Source organism: Hibiscus syriacus, unplaced genomic scaffold, assembly GCF_006381635.1.
Source record: "Hibiscus syriacus cultivar Baekdansim isolate YM2019G1 unplaced genomic scaffold, ASM638163v2 tig00113716_pilon, whole genome shotgun sequence".
Classification (NCBI taxonomy): Eukaryota; Viridiplantae; Streptophyta; class Magnoliopsida; order Malvales; family Malvaceae; genus Hibiscus; species Hibiscus syriacus.
Window position 1 is genome coordinate 190,754 of NW_024063466.1, and position 17,730 is coordinate 208,483.

The following is a 17,730-nucleotide window of genomic DNA, read 5'->3' on the forward strand; positions in this document are numbered from 1 at the left end:
TTCGGGACATATTGACTGTTTACCTATATTCTTCGGGACATATGGACTGATTACCTAGGTTCTTCGGAATCTATGGACTGGTCCTTCGGGACATTGATCGAGCTGTGGTGACAGCATATGTGTGCACAACCTCAATGTACTCACATACCTTAGGTTCTCACTAGTGTACATGGGCTAATAAAGTGATTAAACAAGCATACTGAATGTGATATGTATACGATGGGTTTATAAATGGTTATCAAAGGTAAGTGGTTTGAAATGTGTTACATGAACCATATGATGTTATGTGTGTTTCTTAATGATAATGATAGAGATTATGATAATGATGGTATATGTTTATGTATGCTTTATGTTATATGAAATATTATATGTTTTATATGCCTCACTAAGTCATCGACTTAGCGTGTGATTGTTTCACACGTAGGTTTGGAAAGCGAAAAGAAAAGTAAAGAGGAACAAGACAGGTCAATTCTCCTTACCGAATGTCAGATCATAAGAGAGGTGAATAATATGTATTTTTGTATATAAAGTTCTAGTTGGCATGTAATCAAAAGAATATATTGTATAAGCTCTGAATAATTTTATAAATGTTTTGAATAATTTAAATGTTATAAAAGTTTTTAAATTACTCACTATTTTATACGAATAAATTTTTGAAAAGTCAATGTGACACTTCAGACTCGTATCCTGGTCGGATACGGGTTGGGAGTGTTATATTTAATGGTATCAGAGCTACAGTTTAGCCGATTCTAGGCTAAAAACGAAGTCGAAAGTGTTTTAAAAAGGTGTACATGCCAACACAAAGTGAAAAATTTTCTGATCTGATAGGGTAAGGAGTGTGTTGTCTTGTTAATAGAGTTAAATTGTTATGTTATATAAGATAAGTGAATACTGAGAATGAGTTATGAGATATATATATGTTTATATAATCTGATAGATGATATGTGAACATATACAAATGACATATGTTATATGATATGAATTGGATGATCATATGCACACGTGACATGTGATAGAAGTAAGGATATGAGCACATGAATATATGAGAGCTTCCAAAGTGAAGCACAAGACGATAAACCTGAAGGTAATAGCATTCACCTGCCCTGGCCAGGCAGGGAGAAGAGCGAAAACCTCAGGGAATGCCTGTATAAGATTAGAGAATGATTCATGATGTTGAATGATATTCCGATGTGTTTTAAATTGTATACTTTGTTAACTCATATAATGAACGTATCGAATAGAGTTAAGTGCACCCGAGTTCAAGGGTGAATTTGAGAAAGGTTCTGTTGTTACAGACCTTTGGATAAATGCTATGAAGATAATGCTAGAAGGTGTTCATTTCTCCAAAGATGAGAAATTAAATTGAGAAGTTTCGTTACTACGTAGATAAGATAAAATATAGTGAATGAAAGTCACCATAAGAATATTGAAAGATCAAGTGACGTGGTTATGGTTTATAAAACAGTTCAAGAATAAGTAAATCAATAATAAGTTCATAAGACAAATGAAGCTCGAATATATGAGCTTGAAGAAAGGAAATTATACGTGCATGTGTATGTGTATAAGTTTAATAAGTTAAGTAGATTTATTGCTGAAATGATTTTGATTAAGAAGAATATATGTGATTCGTTGTTTAAGGCTTGCGCCTTAAATCAAAATAGTGTTATTGTTTTAAATTTGTTCTTATTTCAAGAAATGGTAAATCATGTTAAAGCTCTAGAAAGAGCTCAGAATGAAAGGATTAGAGAATAAAAATCTCAGATGATTAAGGAAATTAGTGCTTCATAAAGTTAAGCATCATCAAAGAAAGATAGAGATATTGGTTTTCACCTTTAAACCATATATGAATTAGTTGTATTCCCCGCTAGAGAATAGAGCCAATCCGTTCAGACGGATTGGAAATTATAGTATTAAAGGAACTTTATCGTTCTGAAATAGAATAGTTTCTTTACAACATGGACAAAATAAAGTGAAAGAGATGAATGTTAATTGGAGAATATTAAAAGACCAAGGAAGGGTTTAAGAATATGAATATGAATATTAGTGATCAGTTATAAGACAAAGGTAATGGAATGGTTGAATTCGAACCAAAGAATTTGTATTAGGGATGAGTGAGAATGAAGGTTTGATAAGTGAAGGAAATAGCTAATGAATTTTTTTGACTGAAAGAATATATATATGGATAGTTTGATGAAGGTTTATGTTTTGATGAAAAGAAATAAGTTGGATAATAAAGTAGTGTGTAAATGAGTGCAAATAAGATAAGGGTATACAATTACCCATCTATTTGTACAATGAAAATTCGAGGATGAATTTTCTTAAGGGGGAGAGATTTGTAACATCCCAAAATACGGGTTAGTGACCAAAATTGTAAAATTTCAGAATATGGTGATTAAAGTAGAATAGTTGAATAGTTTAATGATTTGTTCGGAAATATTTCCTAAAAGTTTATAGTAATTATCCAAAGAATTAAAGGGCAAAATGGTCATTTGACTTGGAAATTATAATTAAATGATATATAGGCATGTGGGATAAGGATGAGGAGATATTTTCTCCACTTCATCTCCTTTGTTCTTCCACACGAGAGAGAGAGAGACATCAAAGGTGAGTTTGCTATTTTGTTAATTATTTGTTGTTTTAAAAGTTGGGTTATGATCACTAGATGATAATTAAGCTTAAGGAAAGCTTAAGTTATCTTAAAAGCAAAAGATAAAAGAGTTATGATAGATTAAAGAAAATGAATTTTTATATGAAATCATGGAATAGAGTTGATAAGTTGAATTTTAAGTTGAATTTGACTTGTCATATATGAGAATAAGAAGATAGAAGTGTTAGAATTGTATTTAGAACATATTGAAATTTTAGTATGATTCTTGAATTACATATGAAGGATAGGATTTTGAAGTCATAGAGGATTTTCATGGATATAAGTTAGTTTAAGTAATGCTAGTTGAGTTTAATGACATGGTAGGGGTTTAAAATAGAAGAATTGAAGGAAAAATTGATAATTTTCGAGCTTAAAATACAATTTCTGGGTAGAGGGAACCGATACCCTATGAATGGGAATTGATTCCCCCTCTTGAACAAAAAATTCCAATATGTTCAGGGGGTATCGATTCCCCTGGGGGGTATCGATTCCCCCTAAATGAAAATATAGAATTTGATTCATTAAACCGGTTTAAGTTATTAACATCAAGTTTAAAGTTTAGGCTTCTGATAGTTGTTTTGAAATGATATATTTATGTAGATATTGAGCCTAAACAAGTTCCGGAATAATCAAAGGATTATAATCGAATCAAAGCAAGGCTAAGGTGAGTGTAATTTAATTTGTACTTATATTATTGAATAAACATTGGCTTGTGATGAGCTAGTGATGGAGTTACTATGGTAAGAAGTAACTCCTAAAATGTGATTTGATTGGTAATCTATGTGATGATTTGTGTGATTATGGGATATGTGTTAAAAGACAATGATCTAAATGACTACATGAATCATGTGGTATAAGTTATATGATTACATGTATGTATTAATACATATTGCTTTCATTACATGTTAATGTGATTATGAATAGGTAGAAAGGAAACAAATGATGATATAAGAATCTATTATAAGATATATGATATGAAAATATGATAGTGAGCTATGTGAAAGAACTATGAGATATATGAGTTATATGGAAAATATATGGGAACAAGATATGACATTTATGTTTATATGAAACAATGCAAGGTGATATGAGCTATGTGAGATATGAATATAAAATCATATGAGAAGTGAAAAGAATTACATGAAAATAGACTAAGTGATTACATGTATATGTGAAAGAAGCTATGAGCTTATATGAATATGTGATATGAATGAAGCTATATGATACGATCTATGTGATTACATGCACATATGATATATGTTATATGAAATGACATATGAATAGGCAATATGTGATACATGTGATATGATATGGAATACATGGTTACACATACATGTGGTATATGACAGAAGAGAAATGACAAGTAATGTGAACTGTTAAATGATAATGCCCATGTTATGTGATATGAGAGCTAGGGTATAGTTGGCATGCCAAGGGTCGAGGGTTTACCTATGTTCTTCGGGACATATGGACTGTTTACCTATGTTCTTCGGGATATATGGACTGTTTACCTATGTTCTTTGGGACATATGGACTGTTTACCTATATTCTTCGGGATATATGGATTGATTACCTAGGTTCTTTGGAATTTATGGACTGGTCCTTCGGGACATTGATCGAGCTGTGGTGACAGCATATGTGTGCACAACCTCAATGTACTCACATACCTTAAGTTCTCACTAGTGTACATGGGCTAATAAAGTGATTAAACAAGCATACTGAATGTGATATGTATACGATGGGTTTATAAATGGTTATCAAAGGTAAGTGGTTTGAAATGTGTTACATGAACCATATGATGTTATGTGTGTTTCTTAATGATAATGATAGAGATTATGATAATGATGGTATATGTTTATGTATGCTTTATGTTATATGAAATATTATATGTTTTATATGCCTCACTAAGTCATCGACTTAGCGTGTGATTGTTTCACACGTAGGTTTGGAAAGCGAAAAGAAAAGTAAAGAGGAACAAGACAGGTCAGTTCTCCTTACCGAATGTCAGATCATAAGAGAGGTGAATAATATGTATTTTTGTATATAAAGTTCTAGTTGGCATGTAATCAAAAGAATATATTGTATAAGCTCTGAATAATTTTGTAAATGTTTTGAATAATTTAAATGTTATAAAAGTTTTTAAAGTACTCACTATTTTATACGAATAAATTTTTGAAAAGTCAATGTGACACTTCGGACTCGTATCCTGGTCGGATACGGGTTGGGGGTGTTACACTTATCCTTAGCTGATGATCTACTGATATTTTGTAAAGGTAATGTGGAGTCAATTGCAGGTGTTATTTCAGTCCTTGACAAATTCTATGAAATTTCTGGTTTGAACCTTAATACAGCGAAATGTGTATTTTTCACTGTTGGAGTTTCTAATAGAAATGTGGAGATTATCAAGCACTTTTCAGGTTTCAATCTTGGATATTTTCCTATTAGATACCTCGAAATTCCACTTATTATAAGAAAGCTTACAGTGAAAGATTGTGATAGCCTTATAGAAAGCATTAAGTCAAGGATAAACCTGTGGTCTGGAAAATTATTGAGTTTTGCTGGCAGACTAGAGCTCATAAAATCTGTCCTATTCAGCATTTCAAAATACTGGTGCAGACAACTCCTCTTACCCCAGGCTATTATCAACAAGATCGAACAGCTATGCTCCCGCTTCTTCTGGAAATGATCTGATTCAGCTGCTAAAGGAGAGAGAATCAACTGGGCAAAAATCTGCACATTGAAATCTGAGGGAGGTCTGGGACTGAAGAATTTAACAAGAATTTAAAAACATGGAATCAAGCATGCATGATATAGCTCATCAAGAATATCCTTGCAGGATAAGGATCGTTATGGATGACATGGATCAAGAAATATGTCCTAAAGGAAAATAATTTCTGGCAGATCAAAAAACGCTCCATTTTCAGCTGGAGTTTCATCAAACTTCTCAAGCTACGAGCTGTAGCTTTACCTGCTATATCGAATAGGACTATCACAATAAGGGAAATATGGTAGGAAATTAGGACTTATGGGGACAAAGTTTGTTGGCATTCCTTGATTTGGTTTCCTCTTCATATCCCTAACCTCAGTTTGATAGCATGGATGGCTTTACTCGAACGTCTCCCAACTAGGGACCGACTACAAAGAATGGGAATTTCAACTCCTGGAACCTGTGTTCTATGCAGTGCAGCACTTGAAACACACTCCCACCTTCTCTTTGATTGCCCCACTGCCACTCATTTACGGGAGAAAATCTTATACAAAAATAGAATCATGAAATATTTTACTTCTTGGGTTGACATGATTGACTGGGCTAGCAACAATTGGAAAGGAAGGTCCCTCCTCACAACTATTCTTAAACTTGCTTGGACTGCAAAAATCTATGTTTTGTGGGAAGAGCGCAATCGAAGAAATTTTCAAGCAAGATCAAGAACAACCGAAGAACTCTTTAATTGTATCAAAGATTACGTAGGTTTTAAATTGAGGGGGGAAACTATTAATAGATATGATAGTATTAATATTATCCTTTGTAACACTTGGGACATTACTTAAACCGATCTTCTTATGTTTTTTAGGATGTACATTTGATTCTTGAGATCGGTGTTTTATGTAGCAGTTTTTGCTTCCTTGGGTAATAAAAAATAATTATCCAAAAAAAGAAAGAGGGTATTAATTTTTTATTTTTAAAAATAAATTACTTAATTTAACTTTTTTAAAAAATTGAAGGTCAAATATAATTAAAAAGAGTGGTCATAAAAAACTATAAACATTGGAAATTAAATCTATCATTATATCATTTAAAAGTTGTTGCAATTTAAGGTATTATTTATATTTAGCAATTATAATAAATTTAGGTTTGAAATACACAAAAAGTTGTGAGAATGGATGGACATTGCAATGTTGTAAGATAGAGTTGAAGACTACGTCACTGATGTTATAAAAGAAAGTAAACGTGAGACAAACCAAAATGATCAAATTATGCATGTGGGATCCGATTCCTTCATTCTTCATTATCACACAAACAAGGGAAAAGCCAATCTATATCTTGCTCGAAATAACAGCAGAAACCTACTGAATAATTAAATGCATTGTTACTAGGAGCTTGATGCTATATATATAATTCACTGTCATTTTGAGCTGCCTCCGGGATTTGATGTAGGTAGCAGTTGATTGCAGAGATGAGACTAATGAATATGCATCACTCCACTCCATGATCCCAAGCTGTTGATGTATCCGGCATCGGACAGCAGTTTGTTGTTGGGTTTCACATCTTCATTTGTATCATTATAAGGCCTAGGAAGCATCATCCTGTCCATGAATGTAGCATCAATGGACATCACATATGGAGAGCAGAGCCCATGACCCATATCTCCCTCAAACTCAGTACCATTCCCCATAAAATCATTGTTCCTGGCAATGGCTTCCAACTTACTGTCCGTGATATCAATGGGCATTGGATATTCCAGCAGGGAATTGTAGGTGTTTCCCCCCATGAAGTTGGCGTGCATTTCAGGGAAATTAGCGAGCTGAAGAAGAGAAGTGGATGATTCAGCAATGTTGATGGATGGAGTGGACTTTTTGGACGAAACTTTCTTCTTCTTTCTACAGCCTCCACCAACAGGAATGTTCCTGAGCGTGCCTCCCTTGGTCCAGTACCTCCTACAGGTCTTGCAGAAGTACCTGGGCTGGGAAAGGCTGTAATTGTTGTAGTAGCAAAATTTGGTGTGCGTGGACTCACACCTAGGGCACTTGACAGCTTCCTCATGAGGGGTTCTTAGCCTCCTTCCAACCAACGGCCTCGAGCATGTCAGTATATCCCCCGATAGTGATGAACAATCTATATCAGACTCCGTCCCCTAATACATTAATTTAATTAATTAACTTCGTAAGCATGGAGTAATGCTCATTGTTTCAGTATAACCAAGAAAACAAAGCTTAATAGGTGCGCATACCTGAAGCCAGTAGGATGAATCCATGCAAACTCGCAGAGAAGTAAGGTCCATTGAATAAAAACAGCTGAATACCGAATATGCGAAAGAAAACAAATGAGTCTCTGTTATAAATAGAGCACAAATGGAATGAATGGCTTGTGAGGAGGGAGGGTGTGAATAAAAAGGAAGAAAAAGGCACCACAACTATATAGTGTAGGGTATTTTGCTATCTATTTTTTTTTGGAGTATTTTGCTATGTATAGTAGTAGGGAATAGGGATTATCAAATTTGAAGGGAATATTGATGATTGAATTATTATTTCAGAAGATTGTTGTATATAAATTCCAAGAAATGAAATCCCTGGAGAGTCCAAGTGGTGAAACATGATATTTGAAGGCCCCACAATGGTGTAGAAATGGGAGGGACAAGGGGGGTCCGCTTACCCTTGACTAGAAATACGTCAATGTTCTAATACGTCAGAAATAACGGCAGTGGGCGTCACATTATGTTTTGATTAGAACAGAATAATATATTTTTTGGTTTGTGTGAAGGGAAGGGAAGGGAAGGGCATACCGAAAGAGCACTCCACTTGCGGGGCCTATTACTAATTCTACTACAAGCAAAGAATAAATTCTGCTGTCCCCACCTCCCACTGCAGATTTGCTCTTGCTTTGCTCTGCTTCTACTAATTACCGGAATAAACAGAGTTCAGTTTATCTGTGAAATAATCGTATTGATTTGCTATGTATTCCCCAACCTCACAAAATAAGTGATGATACTTTTCCCAAGATACGGAGCTTAAATCAAAATTCTTCATACCTGCAGGGTGCAGGCAGGCAGGGAGCTTTTGTTGTTGGATTCACATAAAGAAATACAAGACTTGATATCTGCAACATGAGTCATGAGATTCTTTGTAACTAGCTTCACCATCACACTTAACCTCCAGGCCCCAAAAGTACAATCTGAAAGGTGAACAAGTGCCCCGCGCTTCAGCCTACAACTCACTTCACCATGGTCTACACAGAAAAATTCATCATTAATTTTCCTTTAGCATCTAACCCCCCCCCCCTTTTTTTCTCTTTTGTTTCAGGACAACAATCATCTCCCAATCATAACCGAAGGCCCAATAACCAATCATTTATTATTTCATTAAGTAGCTAATTTCATGATGCTCGGGTGTTGAAATTAATCTTAAATTACAACTTATTTGTCAATGAAATATAGATACGTGTTTTTTTTTCTTATATTTGATTGAATATAAGTCTTATTTTTTAATCAAGTAGGCTAATGGCTATCATGTTGTGCATAGAATAATAGTGCATGATAGTGGACCTTTAAGAATTTTGCCTGTAAGTTGTCATTGCTGCCTGATGGTGACAAAAAAGGAAGCCTCAATGTGAATTCACAGGTTTAATTAAACATGGACGGAAGATGATGTTAGTTGCTTGTTTCGTGGGAAAACACTTTGAACAAAGAGTATGCAAGGGTCATTGTCTATTTCCCAGTTTGCCAAATCTAAACCAGGGGAGGAATGTGAAACACAAGCATTTTGTATTATTTCTTGCTCGTCTCATGCGAAATACAATTCCAAAGTGTGAATGTGCAACACTTACTTTTCTTATGTTTTTCACCCTTTAATTTTCCATCTAAAAGATCATATCAAATATGATCAGTTGAAATCAGCATACTTTGGTTCAAAATGATTCCCAGATTTTCATCAAAGTAACTATAAGCCAAAAAGAGAAAGATGAAGGATCGAGCTTCAGCTTGACGGTACCGCCACACTCGATCTTGAATTTGCTTTTATTTTCTCTTTAAAGATGAGCCTAAAGTTGAGGAAAAGCCATTAAATTCGTCACTGATCTTTCTTTTTAATCTCTGGTTTCTTTTCTTCATCCATCCTCCTTTAGCTTTAGGAAACGCATAAGTTTTAGAGAAAGCAGTAAACAACATTGTTACTGAGGGACCAATTGAGGAAGAATATTGTCCATTTTTCTGAAGCATACATGTATGGTGAGAAAAAGTGAAAACCCTTCAAAATTTTAAATTGAAACCACGTTAAAAATGGCTCATGAGGAGAATCTGATGTGGTCCTCAGCATGACGTAATCATGGTACGTGGTTGTGGTCAATCAAACCTCGTAAAGAGTGCAGTCAATCTGGGTTCTCTTAGGGCCTAGCCTAGCCTGAGAGGGAAGGGAGAAGGGGAGTCTTATCATTGATCCTCTAATAAGAGTATTTATATATATGTGTTGATAGAAATGCTTTCTTTTTAGGCCACATGGAAGGCAGTTAACAGATTTGAGGTTTTAGTGTGAAAACCATGAGGGAAAAGAAAGCTTAGTTTGCCGGATCCGATCTCATCCAAAGATCCACTAATTAAGCCTCGTGCATGCGAAAGATTTCGTGTCGACAGTTGATAGATTAAATAATAACCTGAAAGCCACAAAGTCACATAGTGAGTTGGTGGGTGGCATTGTTTAAAGGCGCATGCATGCGCATCCGCCAACGGTGACTGCGGCGGCATTCACAAAGACCACGTAACGTATTCCCTCTTTTGGCCTTACAAAAACAATTTCTGACGAAGGTCGGTGGACAGGATCTTTAATTACACGACTTAAACCCGACCGGCCCCGTCAATTACTATTTTGTTCCTCTTTTGTTACGTTACGATATTAATCCTCACGGACCGAGTAAAAAAGAAAAGAAGCGAGTTGGAACAACAACAAATCCTCACTTTAAAGGGTGAAGAGGTAATCGACAAGGAGCTTTTATTACAAGACGAGTTGAAAACTTTAGAAGATGCCGAAGCTTCGTTTCTCAAGCAAAAGGCAAAAGTGCAATGGATTAAAGAAGGAGATAAAAACTCCAAATTCTTCTATTCATCGATTGCTTTTAAAAACAAGAGAGATACTATCCGTGTTCTTATAGACAAACAAGGCAATCGATTGGAGTCCTTTGAAGCAATGTCGAAAGAAATTATCTCTTTCTTTTCTAATCTGATCGGAACAGCTGATAACATGGTAAAAGGAATTGATCCTAACCTTCTTAAAGAATTACTCAATTACTCGCTGCCTTCTGAAGCTTCAGCAAGCCTTGTTAAAGAAATTACTAGAGAAGAAATTCAAAAAACTGTTTTTTGTCAAGACAATGATAAAGCTCCGGGTCTCGACGGATTCACTCCCTATTTCTTCAAGAAATCATGGAATATAGTGGGTGAGGATGTTGTTGCTGCAGTCAAATTTTTCTTTCTTAATGCTTCAATTCATCCTGCATTTAATTCAACTATTATTGCTCTTGTTCCTAAAAAACCAAATCCGAGTGTTGTAAAAGACTTTCGGCCGATCTCCTGTTGTTCTGTAATCTACAAGATCATTACTAAAATCATTGTTAGAAGATTGGTTGATTTCCTCCCTGAGATTATCACTTTCAATCAAACGGCATTCATCAAAGGAAGGAGCATTATTGATAATACCCTTCTTGCTCAAGAGTTGGTTAAAGGTTATGGCAGAAACTCTATCTCCCCAAGATGCGCTTTGAAAATCGATATTCAAAAAGCTTTTGACTCCATTAATTGGGGATTCATCTCACAAATTCTTAAAGCTCTCCAACTTCCTCAGGCTTTCATTGCTTGGATCGAAGCTTGTTTCACAGGAGCTAGGTTCTCCATTTCTTTTAATGGGACCTTAATTGGTTACTTTAAAGGTGCAAGAGGTTTAAGGCAGGGAGACCCTCTATCCCCTTATCTTTTTGTTCTAGCAATGAATATTTTATCTCGGATGCTTAATTTATCTGCCGAAAGAGGAATGTTTGGTTTCCATCCTAAATACAGGAAAATTGGCCTAACTCATCTATCGTTTGCTGATGATCTAATGATCTTTTGCAAGGGTAACATTGAATTTGTTGTTGGCGTACTCACTATTCTTGATCATTTCTATGAAATATCTGGGCTTAAACTGAATCCTTCCAAATGTGAGATTTTTGCTGCGGGGATTACATTAAGAACTATTGAGGAATTAAAACTGATTACTGGGTTTCATATTGGAATTCTTCCTGTCCGTTATCTTGGTATTCCTCTTGTCACCCGTAAGCTTACCGAAAAGGATTGTCAAGCTTTAATTGATAACATCAAGCTCGAGCTTCATCATTGGACTGGGAGAAATCTCAGTTATGCAGGCATATTAGAGCTCATTAGATCAGTCTTATTCAACGTCAACAACTACTGGTGTAGACAACTTGTTTTGCCAGCTTCAATCCTTAAAAAAGTGGAACAACTTTGCTCAAGGTACTTCTGGAAAGGAGCAGATAAATATGTTGATGGTGCTCGTGTGAGCTGGGAAATTATTTGTCTATCCAAATCGGAAGGTTGCCTCGGACTGAAGAACATTAAATCTTGGAATAGAGCTTGTCTCATTAGTCTAATTCGGAAAATATTAGTGGGAGATGGATCACTGTGGGTTGCATGGTTAAAGGCATACGTTTTTAAGGAGCATGACTTTTGGCAATTCCGAGCTGCTGCAAATGTAAGTTGGAGTATCGACAGAACATTAAAATCAAGGGCTGAAGCTCTTCCAATTCTTTCAGTCGGTTCTCCGCAAGTAAAGGAAATTTGGGACTTGATTCGATCTAAAGGGCAAAATATTTCATGGCATAAAATAATTTGGTTCCCATTGCATATTCCAAAGTTTAGTTTGATAGCTTGGATGGCTTTACTGAACAAATTGCCAACTAGAGACAGGCTTCTTCGAATGGGAATTAGTACTGACGGTATTTGTGTTAATTGCAGCAACTCAAACGAGACAAGGGACCATCTCTTTTCGCACTATTCACTAGCAACAAATCTCTGGAACTCAATTCTGAACCTTAATGGGATGAAGACTACTTATTTATCATGGGAAGATATGGTTTCGAAGGCATGTTCATCATGGAAAGGGAGGTCTCTTCTTACTACCATTCTTAAACTCTCTTGGACTGCTTTTATCTACTCTTTGTGGCAGGAAAGAAATCAGAGAATATTTCAAGGACGGCGTAGAACGATCGAATGCTTGCTCAAAGATGTTAAAGACGTTGTCGGAATCCGCCTCAGGAGAACTAATATTAATAGACTTGATAGTACGAACTTAAGGCTTTGTAAGGTTTGGGGTATAATCTAACCAATCATTTTGTAGGTTGTTTATTTGATTCTTTCGTTGTAGATTGGTTGTAATTAAACCTTGAGTTGGGTAATAAATCATAATTATTCAAAAAAAAAATTGGATTCGGAGGATTACTCCTACTTCCTATAGCTAATTTTTCATTTCGCGTCATCCTCCTCCTACCAAAAGAAGTTCGTCAATGAAAAATAAAGAATTTACAAATACATTTAAGATGCGTCCTTCGTCGTCTGAACCATAAGTTAAATGCTTAACATTTTTAAATTACACGTGTTTATATTTATATGTGCCATCCTGCATGAAGAGCATTTCCTGTTCAGAAGTTGTCACATCACCAACTGGTGCCTACCATGCATTTTGCTCCTTCCCTCAAGAATGCTTTGCCTTTCAATGGAATGACTGCCGACTGCAATATTTCCATCCAAACAGCCTTCACACTAAAAAGAAAAAATATATGATTCCAATTCAGATAATTATCATATATTTTAGATTTTTTCTATGTATTTTCTATTAAAAATCTGTTTTCACACTTTGAAATTTTGTAAGTTTAAGTTTACGTAAAATCATACTTTCTTTCTTTTGCACAAGTAGCATTGAAATGAGACTCTTGAGTGGTGTCATCTATGCTTTGACATATGAAGTGGATATCAAATAAGCTCACATAAACCAGCCTCTTGATGCTGACTACGGTATCAGTTTCTTCCCGCTGCATTGTGGAATTGGGCCCTCTTATGGTCAGTGCACCTTTGGACCTCAAGTTCCAAAACCAAACCAAAATATTTGTTTCCATCTTCAAGAAATGGGTATACCTTTACAAATAAATCTAACTATTCCTTTCCATTTTCATTATTGGGCCCGTTTAACTTTTTCATTTTACTATTTTATCTATATCGTGGTATGTTTATTTCTCTACATCAATTACATTAATGTTTCAATAGTTTACTTTGAAATAGGTTGTTGTCTTTATCTACTCTTTAGTATTAGTACGGCAGCACATGGTATTTATTTCCTTAATCCCTTGCTTCATATCATGGGTGCTAGTAGGACGATGTCATGGAATGACTGGTTTGTATTATAGGTACGTAAGGATTAGAACCGAACATGATTCCTTCATTGAAGCAAATAAATCAATACACTACCCCCTTGCAGACTAGAAACAGGCTTAAATATTTTACGAGAATGGTCGGTTTGCTTCAACGTGAATAACAGACTCCTATCAAGTTTCATTATCCTGTTGCCTAGAATCGTCTATCATATTAGTTGTAAAAATATTGCATTTCTAATCTAACCCCTAAAAAATATCGGCAATACCGTGTGCTACCAAAAGCCAATGGCCACGTGATATTAAATATACATTTTCTCTCCCTTCCAGCGCAGTGAAAAATATTTATCCGGTCACTCTAAATGCTCCATTCCATTAAAGATTGTTTCATGCAGCTCCTTTCTTATGCAAACTTTAGGGTTTCTCAAGTTTACCTAAAATAATTTTTAAAACAAATTAAATTAGGAAGTCTAAAACATTATATCAATAACAAATTAGTTTGAATTAATAAAAAACAATTCAAGTTAGCTGAATGAATTGCAAATATGTAATGAGATTTGTGTTTCATATGTAAGAAAACTATACGGTCGTAAAAAAAATATAATAGCAGAGGGCATAGTATTATTGCATTCCCATTTGCCAAATCCAATACCTGAATAGGGTGGTCCAAGCCCGAAGGCAAAACCCATGGACATACATATTATATAATAAGAATACCACCTCTTTTATTACCCAAAACAAAAAGGTAGTTATAAAAGGAAAAACAAGTAGCGCCCCTCTTCCCCGCCCACCGCTATTTTTATTTCATTCCCACTGCTTCTAAAAGTCGGTTCTATTTATACTACGCCTCCTCTTATCTTTCTCTCTTCTCCAAGCTAAACCCTTTACACGCCTTCTCTTTCCACTCTTTATCTGTTTGTTTCTTATATCTATACCAACTCCTCTTATGAAATGAATCGTTTTTAGATTCTTCTTGTCCATACGCTCTGTTTTCTTTATTGGACTGAATTCTGAATTGAAATTTGTTTTTTTTAATTGTATATTGTTTTACTTCTTGCTATTATGGCTTATGTTGAAAATCAATACAACCATTTTTCGTTCCAAACACAAGACTCCGATAATTCGACGTCTGCAAACGATGAGGAATCGGTTGTTTCCGACCGCCAAAGCAGCATCTCTGGTCCCTCTTTTGATCAGCCTTTCCTGGAAAACAATGGGTTGATTCGGTTATCCCGTGGGGACAGAGCGTTTGATGTTATCGAAAAAAGGTTTCTCTCCAATTTGGGTCCTCTGGCGGCTCATACCAAGGACTTGACCATCCAGAAAAATTGTTTCTCTGGCCTTACTTGGCAGGCAAGGCTGCAATCTTTCCAGATTTTCACCAAGGCAATGGAGAAAAAATGCGGCGGCGATGCCAATGTTAAGTACGCTTGGTGCGCTGCCACTAGGGACGAGATTTCTAGGATCGTTGAGCATGGCTTTTGCTATAGCGGATTGCCCAAAAACAGCGGCTTGTATGGTCATGGCATCTACCTTTCCCCCGATTGTTCTCCCACGGAGAGGTAGAATGCACAACACCATGAGAATTCCATCTATCACTTATTAATTATAGAAATATGTTCGGTGTTTGACCGCCTGTAAAAATTCGATTGTTTGTTTTTGCTTCAGTGTGAAGAATACCATCGTTGATAGTAATGGGATGCGGTATTTGATGCTCTGCCGCGTAATATTGGGGAAGACGGAACTGGTGCAGCCTGGTTCTACGCAGTGCCATCCGAGTTCAGATGAGTTTGATTCCGGCGTCGATGACTTGTCCACACCCAATAAATATATAGTGTGGAGTACGCATTTGAATACTCATATTTTGCCGGAGTACATTCTGAGTTTCAGAGCTCCCTCGTCTTTGAAAGGTAATTAACAAATTCCAAAAACGATTTAGGTTTGAAAGCCGGTTGTGGGTATTGGGTTTTGACTTTGGGCTTGGTTACTTTTAGGGTTGCTTGGGATGCAAGATAGGTTGAAGATGCCGACTTCACCATGGATATCATTTCCAGCTCTGATATCTGCACTTACCACGTTCTTACCTCCAACTGCCATGAACTTGATCTCCAAGTATTATAGGGATCACAGGGTAAGCGTGTGTACTTTTTTTTTATTATTATTTTCATGTTTCCAATTTTTGCAAATTAGGATCTTATGCTTGGTTGAAATTTTGGCTTGGGCAGGATAAGAAAATATCAAGGCGTGAACTCATACAAGTAATAAGACAATTAGCTGGAGACAAGTTGTTGATTGCGGTCATCAATTCATCTAGGACCAAGGTACGCACTCGTATAATCAAAATACAAGCCTTGTTACTAAATGTGAATGCATACGCGGTGTAGGGTAGTTAGATGAAAGCCTCTCTTCTATTCCCTAGAGATATTTAGAGTAATGAATATGTTTTGGTTGAGGAAAAAGAAAAATAGGAGGAACCGAATAAGTCTTACATCACTTGATGTTGGGTCTTAGGATGAATGAGTAGGTAGCCACACATACCACATGCTGTGCCCTAACGCATTTGACTTATCTATTGATGTATTAAAAAGTCATAGCAAATAAAAATAAAGTGTTTGTGAAATGGTAAAATCGTATCGGTCTCTGAATTGGCAGCAATGCAGAGCACAAGTGAGCAACCGCTGAACGGGGCACGAGGCAGCAGATAGATGATGGTGAAAACCTGGAGTTTCTTTTTCTGTTTAACTTCCATCAGTGTATTCTGTTGTTTTTAGTTGATAAGTAAATATATGTAGACTCCAAATTTTGCACTTATTTTCAGAATACTTCATTTTCATGTTTTAGGCCAAGGACAAGTTTTTCTCGATCTCGAACTCCATCCGACATTAATATATAAATACTAAATGTTCAATAAGTCAAAAGTAACCATCTCTTAAAATCAATCTAACATGTTGTATTAATACACCAACAACGATAGAAAGGGGAAATTCACATGCAAATATCATGTTAGATGTAAAACGACAATAATCCAAACTCGGGGTGCAACATGGTGGAGGGCCGGCCTCAAATAAATAACGATCTAATTTCATCTCAAAAAAAAGAAGAGCATTTTTTAAATCAAAATTTGACCTTCTAAACCCATGAATTGGATCAGATGGGAAAACTAGACCAAAGGTTTGTTAAATAGGATTCTAGAGGTTTGGGGGTTAAATTTCTTCTAGAAGTTTGTTAGAAAAACTTAGGGTTTTCATCCTCGGCTATTTTGATTTTGCATTATTTTTGTAAATTGCAATCCAAAAGCAGGTTGCAACATCTGGTGATTGCTTGATTACTTTCGTTGTCTAAAAAATGTCACGATGAAGGAACAAGGAAGGAGCTCAACTTTTACCATGCCACTTTCTTCCGTTTTCATATTCATAGAAATCCTCTCCTTGGTTAGGTCATCGAGAAACACATGTCGACGTTACGTGTAATTTCATTTGTTCATTATATATTACATAGCGAAACAAAGGTACAATGAATGATTTTTTTTTGACCTGCTTCACAAAGTTGGCAAGCATTCTCTTGATAATACGCATTTACTATGTTGAAGATTGGTTTGGTTTCTTAATAGCACCTTTTTTTTTTCTCCCTAGTTGGCTGGAAATGAATTCACGAGCTGTCACTGTGCAAGTCTAGGACTATAGCAGTGAACTATTTCCTTTCTATTTTTCAAATATTATGTCATTTATTTTGTATCAATGAAACTACTTTTTCCCTTCAAGCTTCCTCTTCCTTTAGGCAACGATTACTCTCTTTCTTCATGCCACACATTGCCAAGGCTGTTTGCTAATAATTAGGTCTTGCTGTCAACCTTGCCATTAGTTTAGGCTTTAAATGTTAGCTTTGCTTTGACATTGAGCATACACAGCTTGCGTCTGCCATTCTAAAGAAACGAAATAATCATCCTAAACACTGTTAGTAT

The 17,730-nt window shown here is 35.7% G+C and overlaps 2 protein-coding genes across 2 annotated transcripts; one reads left to right on the forward strand and one right to left on the reverse strand.

The window, feature by feature from the left end:
• Window positions 1–6,663: 6,663 nt before the first annotated feature.
• LOC120186585 (dof zinc finger protein DOF5.6-like) lies at window positions 6,664–7,657 on the reverse strand. The gene is made up of 2 exons (XM_039190472.1): window positions 7,597–7,657; window positions 6,664–7,500 (listed from the first exon to the last, which is right to left on the reverse strand). Exons 1-2 carry the CDS (start codon window positions 7,645–7,647, stop codon window positions 6,829–6,831), a joined length of 723 nt encoding a protein of 240 aa, XP_039046403.1. The 5' UTR covers window positions 7,648–7,657; the 3' UTR covers window positions 6,664–6,828.
• A 7,129-nt stretch (window positions 7,658–14,786) lies between these two features.
• Window positions 14,787–16,493, forward strand: LOC120186588 (probable inactive poly [ADP-ribose] polymerase SRO5). Its single transcript, XM_039190474.1, has 5 exons — window positions 14,787–15,331; window positions 15,438–15,679; window positions 15,785–15,900; window positions 15,995–16,090; window positions 16,422–16,493. Exons 1-5 carry the CDS (start codon window positions 14,832–14,834, stop codon window positions 16,449–16,451), a joined length of 984 nt encoding a protein of 327 aa, XP_039046405.1. The 5' UTR covers window positions 14,787–14,831; the 3' UTR covers window positions 16,452–16,493.
• Window positions 16,494–17,730: the final 1,237 nt, after the last annotated feature.